The 25,696-nt window shown below is 37.3% G+C and overlaps 1 protein-coding gene across 3 annotated transcripts in view; it reads right to left on the reverse strand.

Annotated features, from left to right (window-relative positions):
- Dcbld1 (discoidin, CUB and LCCL domain containing 1) overlaps positions 1-25,696 on the reverse strand; it is a 57,645-nt gene that overhangs the window by 27,921 nt on the left and 4,028 nt on the right. Inside the window, exon 1 of one of the 3 annotated variants that reach the window (XM_047558822.1) lies at positions 7,885-8,045. The exons of 1 other annotated variant lie outside the window; for it this stretch is intronic. In XM_047558822.1, coding sequence (XP_047414778.1) covers positions 7,885-7,993 — 109 coding nt within the window. In that variant the 5' untranslated portion in view covers positions 7,994-8,045. Of the gene's footprint in view, positions 1-7,884; positions 8,046-9,708; positions 9,922-25,696 lie in introns of those variants that run through there. One more of the 3 variants, XM_047558820.1, reaches the window with a different exon arrangement.

A 25,696-nucleotide genomic window follows, 5' to 3' on the forward strand; every position in this document is an offset into this window, starting at 1 on the left:
TTGGACAAAAGGAATAAAGGACCAGGGACCCTAGGAGCTGCCTTCTTTGAGCCCAGTAGCCCAGTTCCTCTCAGCACATCCCCTGTTTGGGATTACTGTTCCCTTAGCAGCTGAGAAGAAAACCCTTTATCTTTCCATCCATGAATAAAAGAGAGCTGTCCTACAAGGAAGAATAAATTGCCTGCTCCAAGCCAAGCCCAGAATCCTCTTGATTCTCTGATAATCTGTGAAGCAATTTATAGTATTTCTCCATTTTCCACGGACTGTCTTCCCTGGTCTCTGGGCATTAGGAAGCCATGAGAGTTTGATTAAAAACTGCTCCAGGTCATTCATTTCAGGTACCTTGTGGTTTTGATCTTGAAATTGATAAAACTGCATTATTATTTCATCTGTGAAAGGGATATGTTTTTTAAAGCACTATGCATATCATTAGAAAAAGACAAAGAACCCTCGCTACCTCCATAACTACACTGTCAGTGATAAGAAACAGAAACACTAAGTAAAACACCTAACTCCTGAGAGCATTGTCATAAATTAAAAGGAACAAGAACAAAACAGCCTCCTGAAATCCCTGGTCAGTCTTACAACGCTCCTTCTGAAGTACATGTGTATTTTATCATGATAGATAAGAACGTGTCTGGTGGATCTCAGTGGCTCTCCCTGGGAGTGTCACTGGCAGAGGCAGCTCCATGGCATACTGTCAGCTGCCAGAAAAGTGGCTCCAGGCTTGGCCTGGCTTTGTGCTTAGAAGCATGCTGATAAAACAACTTCCAGAAATGCTGAAGTGGCAAACACATTAGATTGGTGTCCATTTTCCATTTGTTTTTTCAATGCAGTCCAATAGCAGGGTTTGTCCTTGCTTGCTAATTGTGGTAGAGTCATTGTACAAAATTACAGAATTTTCAGGGCCATTTTCTTTGAAAAGGGGTGAAATTAGCATTAAAAAGGGATATTCCTGGACTGTGCCATTAAAACCATAGTCACGTAACAATGTAAGTGGTATCCCTAGAGAGTTTTGGTCTCTGGTTCCCAGACAAAAATCAGTGACAGATGACAAATGAACAGGCGGATTCCTAGACAAAGGTGCAACTTTCCTTGGGGTTCAGGGACCCAGGTCAATAGTGCCTTAGCACTGGAATTTGTTGCTTTCCAAAAAAGATGGCAGTTACTGACACAGTTTGTCTTGGGAAGTATTTGGGAGGAAGGAAAAGGAGGAGGCCAACAGCTTTTTCTCCTGGAGACCTATGGTCATGTTAATGAAATATTTAGAGGGGAACATTCTAGCTGATATGACCTTTAATATGTTGGATTTCTTTGAAGTTTTCTGTTTTATCTTTAAAACTCATAATTCTACTCCATGATATGTCTGAGAGACATAAACTACTTATAAAATAGAGGCCTCTGATCTATTGCTTTTCTCTCTTTGGATGTTTTTTAAAAATCAAGAGACATAACGATTAGATCTTATTACAGTATGTCAGATATGCTAATTCTAAAAAATGAACAGAGAAATCTTGTGATTATGGGTCAAAACTCTTACTATTACTCCTACTTTCCCCATTTCTTTTTTTCTAGTATGAATATTAGCAATTGACTTCACATTGTTGTATTTATAAGTCACTGACAATGGTTAAAAAATTGAGGTTGGAGGTGGAAGTACAGGAAATGCAAGAGAACAATTCTTGCACTTCCTGATTTTCCTATAGTGCAAATCATTTAGCAGAACATGATTAATGTAACTGCAAGTAGAATCCTGTGGTAAAGCTGTTCCTCTTCTCCCTGGCCAATCTGCTTCTTCGAAGTTTTTTGATTAAAAAGCATTTTTTTTTTTTTTTTTTTTTTTTTAAGTTTTAAGCTTGTACCAGTACTCTGTGAGTGATTTCTCAGAAATACACCTGTGGAAAGGCCTGGAGAAGTTTCCATTTCTTCCAGCAAGTGATAAACTAGAACTGTAACTGGGGTCTTCTAAAGCAGAAACCAATGGATCAGATGGTGGGGTGCTTAAGTGTGGAATTTTTGGAGTCAAATGAGCACTTGAATCCTAAATCTTGCTAAGTGATCTAAGCATATCGCTTGACCTCTTTAAGCTTCAGTTTCCTTATGTACAGTGGTTAGTAACGGGACCCATCTCACAGGGCTACTGTGAGGGTGCAATGGGTTAGGAACTCAAGGTACTGAGCATAGTGTGCTGCACATGCACCTTCTACACTATTTCAAGGTCTTTTTCATATAACAAGTGTAGACCTAAAATTTTATGGATAGCAGGTCTTTCAATGCAGAAGAAATATTTATAGAGAAATCTTACTGTAAATCTTCCTACAGTATGAATAAGTTCATCTTTTCTAAAAATCCAGACTTTTATATTATGTGTGCCAAAAATCAGATTATGTACAATTTGATGTTGATTGTGCATCTGCAATTGCAGGGCTACTCTAAGCATTAGGGGATAATAAAAGGATGAACAAGGCACTGCCTGGCTCAAGCAACCCCATATCTGGTAGAGAACCCAAAATAATTAACCAGAAATTGGTACTCTGCTGAAAGTATAGAAAAGGTTATTGGCACAGAAGATAGTGACACAAATTGCCAGACATTCAAGAAGTTTCAGCAATTCAGGAGGTATAGATATATAAGTTATTTTCTAAATAAGTTTAAAATGAACCCTATATGCTTGTGTGAATGAGCCCTGGATTTTGGAAGTTGGAGTGTGTGTGTGTGTGTGTGTGTGTGTGTGTGTGTGTTTTAGAAGGAGCAAGAAAAGCAGGGGAAGGAAGAAAAAGAGCTTATGAAAGCAAAAACATCAACAAATGTGAAAAAGTACCAGGGCAGGAAACTGTAGGATGTATTTAAGAAGAGGCAAGGGTTAACGGTTTCAGAGATGAGGCTGGATAGGAGGGTGGAGAAGAGAGAAAGAAGAGGCTTGATGTCATGCTAGAAAGTTTCTTTAGACAGAGGAACACAATTGACAATTTTCGAAATAAGGAATTATTACCATAATATTTAACAAGATAATCTTAGATGGAATGGAGAAACTGGTAAGAGGAGAAGAGTAAATTAGGAGGATTTTTCATAAAGAAATACAGGTTTAGTGCTCCTTATCTGAAATGCTCTGGTCCAGAAGTGTTTCAGATTCTGAAGTTTTTGGATTTTGGAATATTTGCCAAGATTTTACCAGTTGAGCATCCTTAATTAAAAATCCAAAGCCAAAATGCTTTGAAATTCCATGTGCTCCAAAATCCAAAACTTTTTGAGTGTCATGTCAGTGCTGAACACGTTTTAGATTTTGGAGCATTTTGAATATCAGATCTTTGGATTAGGAAAACTCAACCTGTAGATACAAAGATGTGACCTGGGTAGTATCAGTGAAAATAACTTAAAAAGCCAGACTTACCATACTGTAGTCTTAAGGAATAGGTGTTCTCTGCTCATTTCACAAAGCTAGATGAAGAAAATCTATACACAGAGCTAGTTCTGGCTCAGGAAACACCTGTCACTGGCATGAAATGATTTGAGCAAACTCTAAGGCCACTGGAACATACCAGAAGTAAAGTAGGGTGTGCTGTTGCCGTTCAGGTTTTGCTTGGTGGAAGAAGAGTGCAGGGTACTGAGAAGGACCAAGGAGCATTGTTATGGTTTGGATGTGAGGTGTCCCTCAAAAGCTCACGTGTGAGACAATGCAAGAAGGTTCAGAGGAGAAATGATTGAATTGCAAGAGCTTTAATCCAATCAGTGAATTAACCTCCTGACAGGGATTAACTGAGTGGTAATTGAAGTGGTAGGGTGTGGTTGGAGGAGGTGGGATATGGGGGTGTGTGACTTTTAGGTATAAATTCTGTATTTGGCCAGTGGAGTCTCTCTCTCTGCTTCCTGTTCATAATGTAAGCTGTTTCCCTCTGCTGCACTCTTCCGCCATGATGTTCTGCCTCACCTCAAGCCCTGAGGAATGGAGCCTGCTGTCTGTGGACTGAGACCTCTGAAACTGTGAGCTCTCAAATAAAACTTTCTTCCTCTACAGTGGTTCTGGTTTGGTCTTTTAGTCACAGCATCAAAAAAGCTGACTAAAACCAGCATCTTAGATAAAGAATAACAGTGTGCAAGACTACTGGGAGGAAGAGGGTGGGGGAGGAGTACAGAGCTGATGATGGCTAACAATTACTGAGTGCTTATTCTGCACCAGACATCATTCTTTAAATCTACACATATATACCTCAATCAGCCATAAGTGGCAGACACTATAATTTGCCCATTTCAAAGAAGAGGAAATGAAGACACAGAAAGGTTAAGTAATTTGCTCAAAGTCAAGCAATTAAAAAATATGCGGTGAGAAGTGTAAAAATTTAGTCAGAAACAAAAACTCAATCCAAGCTCAAGACCAGCCTGGTTTTATTGATCTGTAGTGATCCAGGTAGGGAAGTCTAGAAGTCTCTTAGGTCCTTTTGAGGTCCTAAGGGCCTATGAAAACTGGCTGATAACTGGTTCCTGCTAAGATCTCTCCAGCAGGATTGCAGGATGTCAAGGAATAACCCCAACCTCCATCCATGGAGAGAAGGTGAATTTGCAGGGAATAGAGTCAATCTCTTGAAAGACCACGGAAATGGTAATGATAGTTTCCTCTGGGGTCCCCAAAGAAAGAACTCTAAGTGAATTCAAATCCTTAGGTCCCTAGGTCAGCAAGACTGGAGATGGAACTTAGACAGAAGACAAGTGAAGTTTTAAAGTTAAGAATAAAGATCACCCGCTGGGCATGGTAGTACACAGCAGCTTGGGAAGCTGAGGCAGGAGGATCACAAGTTCAAAGCCAGCCTCAACAATTTAGTGAGGTCCCAAGAAATCTGGTGAGACCCTGCCTCCCAATAAAATATAAAAAGGGCTGAGGATGTGGTTCAGTTGTTGAACATCCCTGTTATCGACCCCCCCCCCAAAAAAAAGCCTCCCATATGAATTCATTCTCCTCTCTTCAGTAAAGTAACCTTAGATATTTTATATTTAAAATTTGGGTATGTCTTGTGACACAGTGCCTGAGTCAGCACCTATTTTCTTCAAGATATTTTAATGTTTCATGTAGATAACCTATTTCACATTGTGAATATAAATGGTGGGGAGGGGGGATGGTGTGAGAATCAGTACCAAAGCAGCATTCTTAAATGTCCTACACCACAATTTCAAATTTAAAGAGCTGTTACTTAATAGACTACTTGTTTGAAACTTCAAACTCAACGTTTAAAAGTAACTGTATTCAGTCCTATAACAGATTTGCTACCTTAATCAAGTTTCTATTATCTTACATGTCCAAATAGAAGATGAGCTTGTTTCCCAAAATTATCTTCCAAAAAGAAAGCATCACCTTATATATGAGTCCTGTTGAAGGCTCATTTTATAAGGATCTATTTGAAGAACAAAGAACCAACCAGGAAGATATTTGAGCTTGACATAACCCAAAATCAATGCAAGTTTGAATGTACAAAAAGAGCCCACCTGACAAGATAGTGAAAAGGGAAACAAGAAAATTTAATGCAGATTTAGTTCTCATTTTGTGGGGTGGGGATCTATGACCTCATAATTTCTAATGGAAATTGGAAATTGTTATAATATTATGTTAGCCAAGAATTTATCATCTGAATTTAATCATAAAGGCACATCAAACCAACCCAAATTGACATATAATCTATAAAATAACAGGTCAGCACTCTTTAAACCATACAAAAGATAAAAACAGACCAAGGAACTATGCTAGATTAAAGGAGATTGAGAAGGCATGGCACATAAATGCTTTGTAATCCTGAATTGGATCCTACACTAAAAAAAGGATGTTAGTGTTTCTTTTGAAGGAAACCTCGGTTACTTTGGTCTTTTAAATAAAAGCCTAGAGTTCCCTTGGTAGTAGTAAAGACAGTGTTTATTAACTAAAGTATAATACTTCTTAAAGACTTTTTTTTTCCAAGATAATAGCATACACTATCTTGAAAGTAAGTGTATAAACTTTTTTATATTGAAAGGTAAAATTAATGTTTAAAATATCTTTGATAATTTGTTTTTCTATAACAATCTTAACATATTTTCTAAAATGAAGTTGATACATTTAACTTTATCAATTTTTCTGTCTTCTGAGTGTTTCCAGGGTATTTTGAAGAGTCAGTTTCTTCAGACATAAAAATACAGTCTTTTTATTGATACCTGAATCTGAAAGATGATGCTACAGTTATAACACATGACAATGAGACTAATATTCCCATCTAGTCTGTATCAGACTTTTTAACCCCAATGAAATCAAGTGCACATTTGCCTAATTACTGTGAAAGAAGGTGTGGCTGCTGACACTTATTGACAGTTCATTTTGTTACCAAGAATGTGGATCTGAAAAGTACCCAAAGTATATGAACCGAACACTTTAAAACAAAATTGACATGGGGATGAACAGTTAAAAATTAACTGCACAGTGATAAAACTGTACAGCTTCAGCATATTCACAATGATTAATGTAATCACATTCCAAGTATGTCCACTCTTCGCAGAGCTCATAAACACTAATGCCAGAAAACATTATTCTTTTTCAAAACATTAACTCTATACTCAAAATTCTGATAGCTATGAGTCTTAAAATACCTTGGCAGTGGGTTTTAACAATTAGTTGGCTAATGAAAATCATCGAGGTGGATAAGCTAAAATTAATCAGCTGTTCAGCCCCATACACAATTGCTACAGCTGCCATATATCAAAATCGGAGAGCCTATTCCAGAATGTACATTCCTTCCCTGCTGTACTTCTGGGGCATTCCCTTCTTATACAGCTGTGGGTCACTGGGATCCTATGCTGGCCCTATGTCCCAACCTCTGCAGTCATGCAAATCCAGTGACAGACTGTCTGCAGAGATTCCTCCCACCCTCCCACCAACCTACCCTCCCAGGGAGCTGGGCAGCTGCCATGCAGGACTCACAGAAGACAAAGCACTTCTGCCTCCTCCCCCCCTCTGCATTTCTTAGGGAAGTTAAAACTGAGCAGGGGACCATTTTAACTTAGTTAAAATACATGTCTGGTTAGTGTTTTTGGTTAGAGAAAAACTTAAAAATAGCTACAAAAGAGAATTCTGAGTTTCACTAAACATTTCATCTTAAGAACACTCTCAGCTAAGAATATTTCTTCCTCCTTGTGATTCAGGCAAAATTGCTACATAACATAACAATGGGCTGGTTCACCTTGGAAGGGTAATAATTCAATGGCTTTCTTTGGGTGGTACAACTGGGAGATGGAAGCAATGGAAATTCATGTCTTAGAGGCACAAAGACAAAGAAAGAAATTTTTCTTTTAGCCCTTAGCTAGTTAGCCGAGTGGTCCTGGGCATGTTACTTAATTTCATTGTGTCTCAGTTTATCTGTAGAAAGAAGTTAATATTTACTAGAGGTGGATGTGGGGATTCTAGAAGATATATAAAAGGGTCAAGCATGCCAGGCATGGTGGCACAGGCAGCTCTGAAGGCTGAAGCAGGAGAATCTTGAGTTCAAAGCCAGCCTCAGCAAAAGTAAGGCACTAAGCAACTCAGTGAGACCCTGTCTCTGAATAAAATACAAAATAGGGCTGGGTATAAATAAAATACAAAATTTGGTTCAGTGGTTGAGTGCCCCTGAGTTCAATCCCCAGTACCCCCATTCCCATCCAAAAAAAGGGTCAAGTTTGTGCCAAGCAGCATAATAGGCACTGCGTATATTTATTTCCATGAACATATACTGTTTTTAAAACACAAATATAATTTTATGCAGAAAAACTTTAAAGAGAGGTAAAAACATTGAAGAGAAATTGCAAATGAATTGCAATTCCTAGTGAAAAGTCCAAGTCTTGAAAACTCAAGAATCTAGAAAAATGGAGGGCAGCACCCTGACATCAACTCACCTACGCAACTATGCATATAGTTAATCCCATTGTTCTCCTCCTTTTTGCACATTTGGGGATACTCCTTCAAGTTGATGGAGAAACTTCCGGATGTGGTAGCTGCATTCATTTTCCAAGTCCTGCGATAGCTGCTGTCATCTCACCAAGGCAACAGGGATGACGCCTCCACTGCTCTGTCAGCAGGTGGAATTACCTGCTTATTTATTTTCCAGGCAAGGCAGATGCTTCTCCCAAGAGACCAGTGCGGAAAAGCCAAGTCTGATCCTGCAGCAGCTGGAGCTCTGACACTCGCTCCCTCCTTGGCATCTGAAGGGATCCCTTGGCTAATGAGGGATTCCCTGACACCTGCCTCTCTAAATCAATACCCTTTAGATTACCAGAGGTTACTGAACAATCAGTGTCTCGGGGGACTTTGACATCCTCACAAGTGTCATTTTTTGTATTTGTGCCAAATTCCAGTTAAAAAGTTACAACCAATTGTATGAAACCACACCACCTTAACTCTGCCAGTATAATTCAACCATCATTAAAATAGGCATAATATTCCCAGGGATTAAAAAAATGTACATCTTTTTACTTTTTTGGAGTAGACAAGTTTAGACTTCTGAGTTGTCTTGGGACTGGACTGGGTTTCTAGATGGTGAGGGAGACACTAGGGGCAAGAAAACAGCTGGGCATATCCCACTCCTTGGCCTATACCCAAAGGACTTAAAATCAGCATATTACAGAGATACAGCCACATCAATGTTCATAGCTGCTCAGTTCACAATAGCCAGATTGTGGAACCAACCTAGATGTCCTTCAATTGATGAATGGATGAAGAAACTGTGGTATATATATACAATGGAATATTACTCAGCCATAAAGAATGATAAAGTTATGGCATTTGCAGGCAAATGGATGAAACTGGAGAATATCATGCTAAGTGAGATAAGCCAATCTCAAAAAACCAAAGGACGAATGATATCGCTAATAAGTGGATGATGACACATAATGGGGGGTGGGAGGGGTTAGTGTTAGGGTTAGAGTTAGGGTTAGGGAGGGGGGCAAGAATGGAGGAAGGAAGGACTGTATAGAGGGAAAAGAGGGGTGGGAGGGGTGAGGGGGAAGGGAAAAAATAACAGAATGAATCAAACAACATTACCCTATGTAAATTTATGATTACACAAATGGTATGCCTTTACGCCATGTACAAACAGAGAAACAACATGTATCCCATTTGTTTACAATAATAAAAAAAAATATATATATATATATAAAAAAAAAAAAAACAGCTGGGCAAAAAGCTGAAGGTGGACAGTTGAGTGTGTTTGAGAAACTGCCTGTAGAGCTAGGGGCAGGCAGGTTGAAGTTGAATTAATAGAGAATTTTTTTTAAATTTCTAAATGCAGAAGAACCTATATATAGAAATTTGTCTTTGTTTTCCAATTGTCTAACTCCAAACTGTCTCCTGGAGCTTAAGATCCAAGGGTCATTGCACTGTAACAGTGATTTAAAACTCTGATACACTTATAATACACCTGGAGGCACAAAAAGCTAAATTTCAATGGTTACTTAGGAAAGTGTCTTTTGTACTTTCTCTTCCCAGCAAGACTGAAACTCAAACAGACCTTCTGAGATACACAGAAGCTAATGTCAAACATCTCTTTGGATGTCCATTGTTGTTTCAGCTTATGAGCAAATGCATCCATCTAACTTATTCCAAGAGTTTACAAAAAGCAAGTTGCTCTTCCTCTCTTCCTAAACTGTAACATTAATTAGCACACCATATCCCCTTCTCCCGAAATTTTTCATGCTCACAGAACATCAAATCTGTTTTCTTACCATACTGATCTGAAGAACTGGTGAAGAGAAGATAATCAGAAGCGCAGGTCTGGGATTCGATATCCAAATCTCCCAACCTTAGAATCAGTCTCTTTCCCTTTGGGACTGTGATAGTCTTTTCACAAACAGTGTGATTGGGGTAAGTCCCTGGATAATTCTTAGATGTCATTGTGCCACTATCCTGATAGGTCACTATGTGCCCACAGCCATTACCTGGTAAGGAAAAAAAGATGAAAGATATAAATGCAAAATTCTTACTGAGGACTCAGAGAATCCAGTACAACTTTATTCCTTAATTTTTTGAGAGAAGCAAAAGCTAATCTATGAAGATTGAGTTATTAAACAGTATTTATTATTTTAGGTTATTTCATTTCTTGCTTCCCAGTTTAATCTTCTGAACATTGATGATCAAGATATTTCATATACTGTATTAAAATGGAAAACTGTTAGGAAATATACCATTTAATCATAACTATTTTTTTTCTTATCATCTATCTACCCATCCAAATTTGTCCAGCAGGCCCTTGACATTCACTCATTTGTTAAGACACTCCAAAAGTCAATGTCATAAAATAATTTGCAGCAGAAAAAAACAATATTACACAACTCAGACACTTGTGCTGATGAATGAAATAATGTGTGCAAAAATGCCCCTGGTAGAATCCAAGGCTTATACTGAGAGGTCTTAGTTTGAAGTATAAGTCACTTAGCTGGGGACTGAACCTCCTGACCACTTCATATTTATTTATTTATTTATTTTTTAATGACAGTTGCAAGTTTGAAGGTTCCTGATAGAATCAGCATGTATCCTTAGAAAACATGGAGAATCTACTGAACTGAGTTCTTGCCACATTCCAGACAGGAGTTAACTGCTGGAGACATAAAAACAGCATGAGCTGCCCCATGGACAAGTAAAATGGGCAAAGTCATGCATTTGAAAAACTAATTCTACATGCTGTGTGCTTTACCAAGGGGCCAAACAAAATGCATATGGGACAAAGAGTAGAAAGGCAAGAGAGACTCTATTTCTGTGCATTATTAGTACTTCACTAAAACAAGAGTTATCTTAAGACTTTCTGAATAAGGAAGTCCATCAATTAACCAACAAGTTGTTCCAGTTGATTACAGTGATCAAGTTTAATCACACAAATATCTAATGATGTGCACAACTGAGTGGGCTGCAAGGTGAATAAACACATACAACATCCAGACTGCAAAATGCCTGTGGCTAGTGTGGTTTCACATAAACAGAGGAAGAATTCTGACCTCAGCCAGAGCGAGGGGAAACAGAAATATGCTAGAGAAGGATCTCTCTGAGATAGTGCACAAACACCAAGATCTGCCACAGAGAAGCCACAAATAGGAAACTGAAGATCCCAAAGCAGTTCCTCCACAGCCTCTTCCCTAGCTAGAGGAGGTCCCATCTGGAGTTTTCCAGTATTCTACTTCCTTTTTTGCTGAGGCTTCTAGCCCAATGGGGACAAATAGAGGACAAATAGTCAAAACAGCTATACAGCTCCAGATTCTATCTGATCTCAGGAACCAAAGTCTAGGAAAAAGATTCGCCCATTATCCAGAAACTTGGACAAGATTCCTGGCAGCTCCTGGGTGGGGGAAGCAGAGTTGGTTCTAAAGGAACACCAGGTGCAGGAAAACCAGGAGGAAATTTTGGAGAGACAGCTAAGATAAAACTACCACGAAACCTTGAGATCTAAAAAAGTAGTTGTGAAAGTTACAGGGCAGGCAAGAAAGACCTACAGAATTTTCTGAAGAGGGAGGTAAGGAAAGAGGTATTAGGGGAAAAAAAAAAAAAAAAAAAAAAATCAGTTGGTTGCATAATGCTCCAGGAACTAGAAAGGGGAGAGAGCTTGATTAGAAAAGCAGCAGGACTGGGAGTGAGCAAGGTGGAATGGGAAGGAAAGGAAAGGAAAATAGGAAACTCACAGACAAAATCAAGGCTCAATCTTCGGCCTTGATTGGCACATAGGGAAAGATGAGAGGGAAAAAAAAAAAAATCCAGGTTTTGAGCGAAGAAAAATGATTGGAACACTGATGCAAATATAGAAAGGAAGGCAAACCCAGAGACGAAGCAGATCTGGGGCAAAGGTTGTAAGCTGGGTTATAAAGTTTGAGGTGACAACTAAATTCCCTGGTCTCTTAGGCAGTTGGCAGTAAGCTCGAAATTGTTGAGACTTAAATAAAAATTACACTGTAGAGAGGCATATTGCTCGGAAGCACATAGTGCATAGAGCTTTGATTTAAATTTTGAATTGTTTCCCTTCTTTTAAAAGCTTTAAAATAATAAGTCAGGCACAGTGATGCACCCCTGTAATGGGGGGGGGGATCACAAGTTCAAGGCCAGCCTTGGCAACTTAATGAGACACTGTCTCAAAATAAAGAAGAATGAAAAGGGTTGGGGAGGTAGATCAGTGGTAGGCCTCTGGGTTCAATCCCAAAACCAAAACAACAACAACAACACAACAAGAAAACCAAACCAAAAAAATTGCTTAAAATAAACAAACAACTATTGACAGTTTCTCTTGGAAACTGGAAGACATGAGAATCACATTCTCACAGGGCTAGTGAGATGGTGGCTGCCCCTTTAAAGGAAACAAACTGGATCTGGTAGTTCCCCACCAGATCCTTGTTACTCATTTCTATTACTTGACCCACCACCTTTGGGATGATTTTGAGCACAATGAGAAACAACCCTGTGGTAACTAATGTACAAACAACTGTCCATATAAATACACACATAACTTCTCTAAGCCACCAAGAAAGAGCCTGGCCAAACATTTGAACACCTTCTTCCTTTGAGAATTCTCCTTAATAAGAGAAAAAAAAAAATTAAAGATACACAAGTTAATATTAAATGAGGAGCAATTATGTGAATCAAACTGCATGAGATCAAGCTGCCTTCTAAATTTCATTTTTTAAAGAGTGACATGTCATGACAAAGAAAGATCCCAGGGTGTCATTTTCATTCATTCCTGTAATTACACTTCTTTCCAACAAATTCTACTCTGAAGCCAAAAAGGAAGCATGTCACCCAGAGAGACTGGCAGGATGCAGGCAGGTTTGTCTTTGACATCCTGGTTCTTAACATCCTCACGTTTACTTTGCCTGGGAACCTCGGTCTCCTTGGGAAATTTTCACTTTTCCATTAACTATCAGACTGAAACCCCATGAGTCTTTGTTCTGCCAAAACCCTGAATTGAAAGGCAACTCTAGAGTCCCAATTTATTAAAAGGAAAACTGTCATCAAAAGTTGAAATTTCACTCTTGATTATTGAAGTACACTGTGGAGTTTGCTGTGGCAAGCATTAGTGCAATATATTTATATGTGGGTTTTATTGCATCGGGAATTTTCATCCTATTTTTCTTCTAATGATGTCACAGGACTAGATAGAATATGCCAAAGGGGAAAATAAAAAACTGGTATGGAGAGAAAATGTCTATTGTTTCACAGACTGAATAAGGCAGACACATGTAAATGAAAAACAAGAGCAGCACTATTTCCATGACCTTATCCTGACACTCAGGCAGCCTAAATCTCACAGCCAGACTCTCTAATTGAGAACCATGGACAAGGAAGTAGACAATATTTAAAAATCTATCAGTTCAAGTTCCTTATTTTGTATATCAATGTCAACATCCTAGTTTGATATTGTAGTACGGTTTACAAGATGTTACCACTGGGCAAAACTAGAAAAAGAGTATACAATATCTTTCTGTATTCTTACAACTGTATGTGATCTATAATTATCTCAAAGTAAAAAGTATAACACACTGAAAAAAAGTTGATTGAAAAAATAAATGTTAAATAAAATCTGAGCTGGACACAGTGGCACATGCCTGAATTCCTGCTACTTGGGAGGCTGTGGCAGGAGGATGGCAAGTTCGAGTCTCATTCACTTAGTGAGACCCTGTTTGAAAATAAAAAGTTAATAGGGCGGTTAATAGGCAGCTCAGTAAGACAGAGTCTGGAGTACTTAAAAAAAAAAAATTTTTTTTTTTTTTTTTTTTTTTTTTTTTTGTCAGTCCACTTAAGTTTGGTTGGTTGAATGTGAAAGTGAGGAGACTTTTACTTTCTATTTTAATATTTTTCTTACTACTTGGATTTGTTATCCTGTGTTTCCTCTACTTAAGTTGCTTTCATTAAATGAAACATTTATACAAATTTGTATTTAAGAAATCTATTTGATATGAGAACCAATAAAGGAGTCAATTTTATTCTACAACCTCTATATACCAAACCCATTATCCCAGTTCCTTACGTTTGTCTGAGGAGCATGAGGACCTATGTCTGAAGAGGGTTCCCAATACATGTTCCAGTTTATAGATGAAGAAACAAAACATTTTGTTTTGTTGACTTTCTTTAAAGCTGGTGGGTTTTTCAAACATTTTAGTCTTACTCTGTATTTGATTGTACGACACTTGTGTTTTTGTGTTTAATATTGAAAAACACCTGAACTCCTGCCCTATCAGACCATTCCTTTTGATACTTTTACAACATTCTTCCTTCCATTAAAAGGAATAGTTCCTAGCAAGATGTAACTGACTCTGGCTATGCTTATCCACAGATAATAAAATCATTTGGTAGAAGGTTGAGGAAGAACTTGAAAATGAAGGGATGACCACTTGCTACCATCTAAGCTCCTGGTGAGATCTCAGCATGACTGCATGTGAGAAACCACATATTATGCATTTCCCTAGAGGATAAAATATACTCTATATATCGATGCCTGTGAAGCACTCCTGTTCAAAAGCAAAACATGTGAATTGATTATAATTGACATAGAATCTCATTGGGCCTTTCCAGTCTACAGGAAATACAGGGAATAAAAGCACAAATTTACTGATTCCAAGAGGATGCCATTAAAGCCAGGCATGGGACCACATGTCTCTAATTCTAGTGACTAGGGAAGTTGAGGCAGGAGGATTGCAAGTTTGAGGCCCGTCTGCGCAACCGAGTGAGACTCTGTCTAAATAAGTAAATAAACAAATAAATAAGGAAGCCATTCGTTGAATCCAGGCTGTAGACATTCTGGGTGCAATTGACACTGTTTTCACCATATTGAATTGTATGAAGAAACACACTTATCAGAGTGTTAATTCTAGATTAAAGGAACCTAAAAAGCCTCAGTAACCAAGTGAACTTTGAATCCTAACTTGAAAAACTAACCTTATAAAACCTTCCAAAAAGAGAATTGAGGTATTAAATATCAGAAATAAGTATTAATTTTATTAGCTGTGACAGCAATATTGAGCTCATATAAGAAAATGTCACTTTAACAGATGTCTACTGAGTTACATATGGCTGAAATGACATGAGTTCTGGGATTTGCTGGAAAATATTTAGCAATAAAGGGGAGAGATGGTATAAATTATAAGATATGGAGACATGTTGATGGTTGCCGTAGCTGCATGATGAGTATCCACAGTGCCAAAAGAAATTAAAATTTAAAAGTAATAAAAGTCAATCTTTAAAGAAAAAGAAATAGCCATGGCTTTAAGCTTAAATTTCATGCAGTGGAGGTAGGAAAAGTGGTGGGCAGAAAGCTGCAGTGATCCTGTCCATGCATAGTGACAGCTAGATTAAACTACCACCTACCTAACTCACATCAAAAGTGGGGAAATTATGGAGAGAAGAGGGAAGGAGGAAGTTTCGCCACAGGGAATTGTCTACTCTTCAAAAGCAACTACTACACAATGTTTATCTTTTCCTTTCTTTGAACTGTAATTTAATTGCCAAAACACATGGTGACTAAACTATGTATCATTTCCTCCTTGCCCTAGACTGAAAGCTCTCTTCTACAGAATATTTCAAGGGTGGTCCCTCTCTCCATGATGGGCCTACATTCTGGTATTTGCTCAGAGGATAGCTGATCTGTGAGCCTAAGCAACCACCTCCCAAAACAACTCACAAAAATAAAACTGGATGTATAAAGTTTAGGTTTTGGAAAAAGCTGCGAGTACTCATAAATATTTTACAACTCTCCAAGTGATCCGTACACAGAGTTAAGTATTTTAATTCTGAACATTTGGAAGTATTTCATTAGAAAGGAACAGTCAACTATGATATCTACAAGCAATGTGATATTAAGAATATTCATCATGTTTTGGAGGAATATTAAATTTTAAAACATTTTAAAACAATATATAATATAAGCATGGATATGTAATAAAAGTTCTTAGTTAATAAATACTTTATTTCTATGGTATGAGTTTAAAGGCAATTTTCATCTTATTACGTTTATCTTCTAAATTTTCTACAATATGAATCCATCTAAATTAGAAAAAAGTATATAATTAAGAATACCAAATCCATCAAATGCTCTTTGTAGCAATTAAAGCTACTTTCAGCATTAGCCTTATAATCCAGACAGGAAAAAGGTTTCATAAAGCAGGATGCTCAAACTGTCATTAAAAATGCATTCAACAAACAGCTTAGAATTTAGCATAATGCAATTTTTATTTCAAGGAGTCCATGGTCTCCTTGGACTCAATATTCACAAATAATTCTCAAGAGTAAAGTGACAGGCACAAAGCCAGATATATGGACTCAACATCTATTCTCCAAATAAGGCTATGTCTCTCCTATTAGCCCTTAACATCAGCAATTCAGGAGGTATGGATATATACATATATATTTTTTTTTTCTAAATAAGCTTAAAATGGACCCTATAAGCTTGTCTGAATGAGCCAACCTTCTATTTAGTCTACTCTAATTCCACCCACAAAGAAAGGAAAACAATAACTTCCTTAAAAGACTATTTCCTTTTGATAAGAAATCATGTTCCACTAACAAAAAAAGCAAAATAAGATATACCTAGTATGGACTCAGATCTGCAATCCAGAAAGCATGACTTGAAATTGAAAAGAAAACTGAATTTGCACTTGTAGGAATATGATTTGGGTGGACTACAATGAATATTGACAAAATACCTTCCTGATTGTTTACTAACTAATCCCTAAACTATAACCCAAGTAAGCGCATATGCATACACATGGATAAACAACACACAAAAGTTAATGATACAATGCTTTTATTACCTGCAAGGCATTACCATATTCCCTCTTTGATTCCATTGCATTGTTTTAATTAAAAGAATACTGGTTGTGCCTACTGAGTTCATTTCATTATTTACTACTGGGTTCCCACCAACAATTTGGAAAAGAGCACTCTAAAATATCACAGAGCAAAACCATTTCTAAAAACAGGATTTCATTATAGTTGCATCCTTGCTTTTCTAAAATTCAAGTCACAACAGGTCTAAACACACACAATCATCCATGTGTGGGTGTGAGAAAATTTCTTCCCAAGTCTAAGATCAAGTGAGCTCTTGATGACTACAATCTTTTCAACCACAAAGGCGAGCTTGCAATTATTACAAAGGTCTTTGTCTGATGGTAGGGCAGGCAGATTTCCCTAGGTATCATTAATTTCACTGCCAGCCATACTCTTCTAAACTTTGCTCTTTTCCAATTGTGCTTAACTTTATACTTTGTATGTTGCCAGAAGAAATGGAAAAACAAAGGTAGAAGGGTCTCAGTGGCTATGTGAAAATAAAGAGAGGTAAAACAAAATTGTGATGATAAAACAGAACAATTATTCAAAATCTATAGTTTTCCTGAAAGGAAAAGGGATAATACTAGTATCACAGCTAAATGCTGCAAAATTATTTGGTACTCCCTTTCAATCTTTTTTTTATTGCATATAAAACAGATGCTCATAATATGACTAAAGAGCTAATAAAGATGATAATAATTTTGCCTGAGCAGATAAAAGACATTTGAAAGTAAAAGGAAACACAAGAAACTTGTTAAAAGTCTCTCCAAGGAAACTCTCAATATCAACCAAATTTATCACTGGAAAAATCAAAACCTAATTCAATGTTACCCTTTAAGGTGCTGTAAGTAGAATCAGTGAATTCTGTATTTCTTGGTCGTTCTCTAGTTTCAAGACTTCCACTGAAAAATGTTGTGGGAATGGAGGAGAAAGATTTGCACACCTATCATTTTCTGATTTTGTAAATTATTATTTTGTAAATTATTTCCCTATGCTTGGGAGGTGACAGAGAACAATGGTTTCGATCCTTAGTTCTGGCACAGTGTTGTCCAATATTGAATGTGTAGCCTTAGGTGAGTCCTTTCACCTCTGCAAGCTTCAGCTTCAGGTGTAAAATGCAGACATTGGAAGTGCCCAACTCATAGGATTATCATCAGCGCTAAAGGCAACAGAGCACAGAGACAACCATATGGTAAGAAGTTTGTGTGTGTGTGTGTGTGTGTGTGTGTGTGTGTGTGTGTGAGGGATTGAACCCAGCAGTGCTTAACCACTGAGCCACATTCCCAGCACTATTTATGTATTTATTTATTTTGAAGATTTTAAGACAGGGTATCACTAAGTTGTTTAGAGGCTTGTTAAGTTGTTGAGCTGATCTTGAACTTGTAATCCTCCTGCCTCAACCTTCTGGGATCACAGGCATGCACCACAAAGCAGGGTGAATTTAATGTATTTTAAATCGCTATTAGTTTTATTTAGACATCCTACAACTGTTAAGGCATAAAGAACATTGCTTTGAATTAGCTGACTGCACAAATTCCATCACTCATTGGTTGTATGATCTAAGAAGTTACCCATTCGGTGTGTTACTCATTTTCCTCATCTTTAAAATTACCAATCATAACAGGGTGTGGTAAAGTTAAATGAGGTTGTGTGTGCTCAATGTTTTAAACTGCTGAGAAAACCCGAAAGTCTAATGAGAATGCATTCCCCAATAGTAATCTAATGCTCACTTATTGTTAGTTAGCATATCCTTGAGTACTAGTATCACTAGTCCTTGGGAATTTTAACAAGGAAGTTGTGCCCTTTTCCCCAGAAAGGAACTGTAAGATAAATGAATAAGCCTGTAGAGTCCCACTGCTTCCTCCACCATTGGATATCTCAAAGCCCTAGCAGTGCACAGAGAAGCCCTAATCTGGGAGGAAGGCAATTTGCAGTATTTCCCAAGGGGTTCCTTTCTCATTGGGCATCTCCTGGGAGTAGTGTTCTGTGGGACACACTGGTGAACTTCTGCACTAAGCTCTCACAAGTGGGACTCATGGAGAGGTTCCAGAATGGGGCTTCTGGGATTCTAGATCCAGTAGACTCCAGCCTTTAGAGTTCTAAAAATGACACTGTAATTGCACTATGTGATTTGATACTCAAAAGCAAGAGTTCCCCACTGTTACTAAGTGATAAGATTTTTTGGGGCACTGATGACAAATTGGACACATAGGTTAAAAGAAGTTTCTTAATTACACAGATAAAAATGTCAGATAAAGAACTTGTCTGTGTAGCAAAAAAACGTCTAAGACAACTATGCTGAATAGATGCTCAGAATAAGGAAGTAGAGAAAAATGGCTACTGACCTTTACTAATAATGTCAGGATGTTGACATAATGTCCAAGCTGCTGGTACTTAAATTGAAGATAATTGAGAAGTCTTTCCCAACTTGTAGAACATGCTGTGTTTTCTAACCTTGGTTTTATGTTAAACATGAATACCACCATTACTCAGATAAAGTGTTATATTGACATTGTCTTTTCTATCTGGAGTCCAGAAAATCTAATTTATTAAGCACCAAGTTTATATCAGTTATAGAAATAAAAACTGTAAACATCTTCCTTTCACACAGGTGTGTTTTCACTTTCACACTTATTGTTTTCAAAAAATCACTAAGAACCAAAAGGTTAGTGGGATGGGGGGAAATTATAAAATTAATTGTGAAAGGGTCTTTGCCAATAATTAGCATTTTTCATGCATTTATTGTAAAAGGTAATACACACAGAATATTCTGGGGACTTTATGTTATCTTAATCTTCATGATAATCGTAATTGATAGGTGATATTGATACTTTTTAAAAATGTGAAATATTTCACATATATGTGCACATAGAAACATACATATAAAGAGTGATATCTTAAATATCAATGTGTATATCTCACAGCTTATAAGATAGAATATTTCTAATGCAACACAATTGAAGCCTTGGATGAAGACTTTCTTTACCATGTATCCCTCCGAGTCTCCCTATTCTATCTACATGTGAAGAAGGTGAGGTTCTGAGAGGCAGAATAACTCAACCCATGTGGATGAGCTGGGACCTGAGCTTGGTCTAACTCCAGAGACTGTGGGACAGAATCACCATGCTCTAAGGACACCTTCACCTTAGTCACCCAGTTCAAAGTCAGAAAACTGAGGCAGATAGATTTAGAGCACTGCCCAAGCTTATATTACTGCTGAGCAGCACAACTGGTATTAAAGCCAACATTACATTTCATTATTTGCAGTTATATGACTTCTATCTCAAAATTTAACTTGAGGAAAATAATCATGTTTAATTCAAGGTTTCTTATAAAAGTTACATGAGAAATTCCATCACCATCTTTTTAATTATTTAAGTACTCTTCACTAGACTATTAAGGGAACAGCCTAATGAGAGGTGACTATTTCACCTTCAACAAAGATTATTCACTTTGCCTAGCACTGATGTGGCTCCTAAAAGATCCTCTGTAAATGAAGCTGTCAGAGGATTAAAATGCTGCTTCTCAATCTTCATTCTGCACACTGAGCACCTTGAGATCTTATTAAAATGCAGGCCCTGGAAGTTCTACATTTCTGAAAAGCTCTTGGTATTTACTATTTTGCTGGTCCCGTAATGTATACTCTGAGTAGGAAGAGACTAAAAGAGTGCTCAATATTGACTGGATCTTGAAGTGAATCTTTTTAAAAATGAAAAGTCCTTGAGATATCAATTTTATATTTTATTTTAATATCTTTTCCGAAAATTGGAATACATCTGCTTTTCAATTTTCCAATATTTATTTTCACTCCAGATTTCATTTATAAGTCCAAATCAGGCAATAATTAGATCCAAGATCTATATTTAAGCAAGGGTAACATTTCTGACACCTGGAAAGAATGTCAGTTTAGGAATTAGTTGAGCATATTGTGGAAAATACACAAGAAATGGAATGAGAAGATTTGTAGGCACATAAGAACATGTACTATAAAAGGAAAAAGTCATCAATATTTACTGGTCAGAAAATAGCAAATCTTAGTAGGGAAAGAGATTGTATCTAATAAGGTATAAAATACAAGTTGAGAAGAAAAAAAATAAACTTTATAAATTCATATCGCATGCCATTACCTGGAAAACTGTACTGTTTTGCTCATTCTGTATTCTGCATTGCTGCATTTATTACAGTGTGATAGAAGCAAATAAGTTAGCTACAATTGGGATTTTCAAAGGTCTTAATATTTCTGTGGTAAATGTGATCACTGCTGAGAAAAAACAAAGACCATTAACTTTAAAACTTGATTGCACAAACAGCATGATGGCGCATGACTGTAATCCCAGGAACTTGGGAGGCGGAGGCAGGAAGATCACAAGTTCAAAGCTAGCCTCAGTAACTTAGCACAGACCGAAGCAATTTAGTGAGACCCTGTTTCAAAATAAAAAATAAAAAGGGCTGGGGATGTGGCACCCCTGGATTCAATCCCTGGTATCAAAAAAACAAAAAACAAAAATCTTTATTGCATAAAGAACTATCTGACACTTCCTCCAAGACTTCTTTCTAATTTTTTTTGTGGGTATGTTGGGGATGGAACACTGGGCCTCAGGTATGTCAGGCAAGCACTCATACCTCTGTGCTACATCCCCAACAAGACTTCTTCTCTTTATCTTGCTCTCCCCAGGACATGGGCATATAGTAGGTTTCCTCATACAATGAGCAAGTGACCATATTAAGAATTTGAATCATATGACATGCACCTGCACACATGAAGTAAATGGAATAAATGATTCAAGCTCTCCGAATCCCAATTCCCTTAATATTCTCAGAATTGTTGGGACTAAATTATATTTTAAAAACCACACACACACACATAATAAATCAAGATGCATATGAAGACAGGGGTTTAAAAAATTATTTCCTGAAAAAGTCAACTGGACAAGCAACAAGTGACTGGACACTTGAAGCCATTAAGTGAAATGTTGATGGGGAAGTAGTTTAACGAGGAGACTATCATTCCACAAAGTACTTGAAGGTCTTCAGGAGAAAAGGCAACAATATAATGAAGGAATCAAACTGTCACTTCCTAAAATCACAGATAATTCTCAGCATCATTAAAAATGAGACAACAACAAAAATAAAATACACATCTTATTTTGATTAGAAGTGCCTAGTGTGTTTACCTCACTCTAATCAAGTCCTTAAGTCTAACTTCAGGTTTTTCAGAAAAAAAATATAGGGGACAGTGACCAGTGAAAGACAGACTACTCAGAAGCAGCCAGTACAGTTAGGATGTGAGCTATGTCACAGGACAAAGAAACCTGGTTTCCTCACAGGAAATGAAAGGGCATGCAGGCGAGGGTCAGTGGAAGATTGAAAGTGATTCAAGAGATAGGCTAACTAACTGCAATGTGAGAACTTACTTGTACAAATCAAAGGTAAAAAAGATATGCTTAGGATAATGGGAAATTTGAATATGACCTGGCAATTAGATGACATAAATTTATTTAGTATTCTTAGGTGTGCTCAGGCATCACAGTTATGTAAGAAAATGTTTAGAGATGTAAATGAAATATTTAAGGAGACAGGTACAGAAGCATGTGCCTGTAATCCAAGGTACTTAGCTTGGGCAACTTAGTGAGACCCTGTGTCAAAGTAAAAAATAAAAAGATCTGGGGATATAGTTCAATGGTAGAGGGTCCCTGGGTTTGGTTCCTAGTACTGCAGGAAAAAAAAAAAATAAGGAAAAAAATCCTATAAATTCTTTCATAAGTTTTAGTCCCTTAATAGACTTTGAAGTCTCAAAAGATTTTTAGACTCTTCTGAGCTAGCTGAGACAGAAGGTACAGGGTCATTTCTCTACCTATAAGTTCAGGCCATCTCCTATTTTAGATTGTTGGCAAAACAAAAGCTTTCCAGGGGCTAACAGAAAATTTAAAAGAGGCAAATCTTGGTTCATATTATTCTCAAAATAAGCAGTCTCCATTCTAAAGTCCCTGAAATGGGAGCAATTCAATATACAAATCTCATGTTCCAGTGGTCCCAAGGGCTATTAAGTCTCCACAGTTTTCTCCCTGAACTGAAATCAACCACATTTCAATCTGAGTTGAACTTGCTTTTGTGAGATGCCATAAAAGGACTGAATTAAATCCACTCAACCATTTAAAAATTAAATGACAAATACAGAAATGTTTACCTATTTTCCCTGTAGGAAATTTTATGCACTGGTAATTCAAACGTATCTGGACTTTAAAGTTTTAATATGATGTTGTCTTGTTCTTTGTCAGAAATAATAATGCTCTTTTTTCATTTTTTTCAAAAACAGAGTGCTTCATAAAAAGTAATTTACATACAACCTTTAGGCACATCCACTAAGCATGCTCGATTGCAAAATGGAGACATATAATACTAATTTGCAAGGATTTTCATTTTGTGATGAAAGAGAACAAAGACTGTGTTCTTTCCTCTTGCAGTAAGATGTAAATATGGTAGGCACTGAATAAAAAGAGTATAATAGTGGTTATAATTTGAGTTAGGAAATGCTGAATATAAAATCAAATATGGTTCTCAGACTCCAAATAGTCTAATATTTGACATTTAACCCCTTTAATATAAATTAGGACTCTCATCTAAAAGGCATTTAGAAATACTTCTTACCTTTTTAATGCTTAATATATTTAAAGTTATGTACTTTTCTCAAATAAAGTATAGATGAGCAAATTGCTCCTGATTTCATATTTGAATAATACAAAGACAAAAATCTTGACAAGATTTGCAGCTGATATGCCAGTCAAGATAAAAATTCCCCTTTCACATTGGAACCCATTGGATATTAGCAAGTAGCAATAAATGACTTTGAAAATAAATTTTTGGTTTAAATAAAAGGAAATTATAAAAATAAATATCTGTGGAATTTTTCCAAATAATATGGCCAGAAACTCTGAATAAGCTAGGTTGAAAGAAACAGAGCATAAAAGCATGTACATCTGTACAATTGATCTGTACTAATAGAGAACAAATTCATTAAATAAACAACAAACACACACATCATCAAAAAAAAAAAAAAAGCATGTACAGACTATCTAGTAGACTGGGTATCCAGGTATTATTGCTGTTCTTTATATCTTATGCATACTTTATAATTTTATGTCCATCTGATATTTAACAAAAATAAATAGTAGACAATAAACAGTATTTAAGCATGTGCACACAAATATGGCAATATGGCAGTACTAACATCACAACTTATGAGTTTTGTCTCCAAATAATCACTGAGGTGAAATAGGTCCCTGATGTCCTATAATCATCTCTAGATCTCAGGGGTACACTGGCTCACCTGGTTCAAATCAGTATGCTACCTGCTCTTCTATTCTCCCAACTGCCAGCACCCAACTCATGGCACTTTGCAGCTGGTGCCTGAAAGGAGTTTCAGAGATTCTCAACCCTTTTCAGAGTTGAATTCGTGCTCTCTGAGATTTCATAATAGTCCTATATATAATGTTCGCTGCAATCAAACAATGTATATTACTTTAGCTCATTCTTTTAAACCTCAGCCACAGCATGACTGCCTCAGCAAAGGCTGACTCAGGAATTAGCTCTTGGGAGCCTGTTCTCCACCAGGCACTGTACCAGAAGCTAGAGGTGAAATAAGAGGCTCCTTTTCTGCTGGGTGCCTGTAATCCCAGTGGCTAGGGAGGTGGAGGCGGGAGGATTGAGTTCAAAAGCAGCCTCAGCAATTTAGTGAGGCCCTAAGCAATTCAGTGGACTGTCTCTAAATAAAATATAAAAAAAGAGCTAGGGATGTGGCTCAGTGATTAAGCACCCCTGGGTTCAGTCACTGGTACCAAAAAGAAAAAAAAGAAAGAAAGAAAAAAAAGCTCTTTCTCACCTTTCATATTATGAATTTGGGAGAATCTCTCTTCTACCCTCCAAATAACCCCTCCTCTTCAATCCTGCTAAAAGGCAAGTCTGGCATTTGGTTCAGTGTACCATGGCTTTCAGTTTCAACTTCATTTTCACATGGGGTTAGAAATCACCATGTGTTCCACCCCCAGCCCCATCAAGTGAGTTTCCTCTACCCCACAGGCAAACAATTATTTCTTAAAAATATATACAAAGCAGAGAATGAACATCTGGAATATGACAACAACATGACTCTTCAGTTGCAAAAAGACAAAATTACTTCACAGTCTAATGAGAGGGGAAAAAAAAGAAGACCTGAAATTCTGGTAATAGTTTTCCTGGCACCTCAAATGCTGAACTTCTCTATTTTAAATTCATACTTTCAGACTTTTTACTTACAAACAACAGTTGAATTAGACACAATTTCATTATTTTATCACATCCAGGTTTTGATTCTCAATGAGTCGGGTCCTGAGTCTCTAACAGGGCAGGGACTGTTGAACACCCTTCCCTACTGAGCACCCAAATGTGCTGGCTGCTATTCAAGGCACAGCCCTCCTCATGGACTTTATATTCTAGCAGGGGAAGACAGTCAAATGAAAACCTAAATGACATAGTCTATTGGAAGAGGTTACATGCTCTAGGGAAAGGAGAGAGGGGAAGATGGAGATCTGGGAATGGAGGAGGGCTTCATGTGGTTAGTAAAGTTCTCTGTGAAAGGCAACATAGGGACAAAGACTCAAGGAGAAGTGAGCCATGTAGATATTCCAGCAAGTCACAGGGAACAACCTATGTAAAGGTCCCAAGGGTAGAAGGGTGCCTGACACCTTAGAAAAATACCAAGGAAGTCAGTATGGCTGGACAGTCCTGAATATATGGAAGCATAGAAGGGAATAAGGTAAGAGAGGTGGCAGGGGAAGCACAACAAAGAAGCACCAATATCTTTCAAACTAATAGTAATAAACAGCAATGCTGAATAAGGTAGCTGACATTTATTGAGTTTTTAATATGTACTAATTGCAA

This window comes from Sciurus carolinensis, chromosome 7 (genome assembly GCF_902686445.1).
Source record: "Sciurus carolinensis chromosome 7, mSciCar1.2, whole genome shotgun sequence".
Lineage (NCBI taxonomy): Eukaryota > Metazoa > Chordata > Mammalia > Rodentia > Sciuridae > Sciurus > Sciurus carolinensis.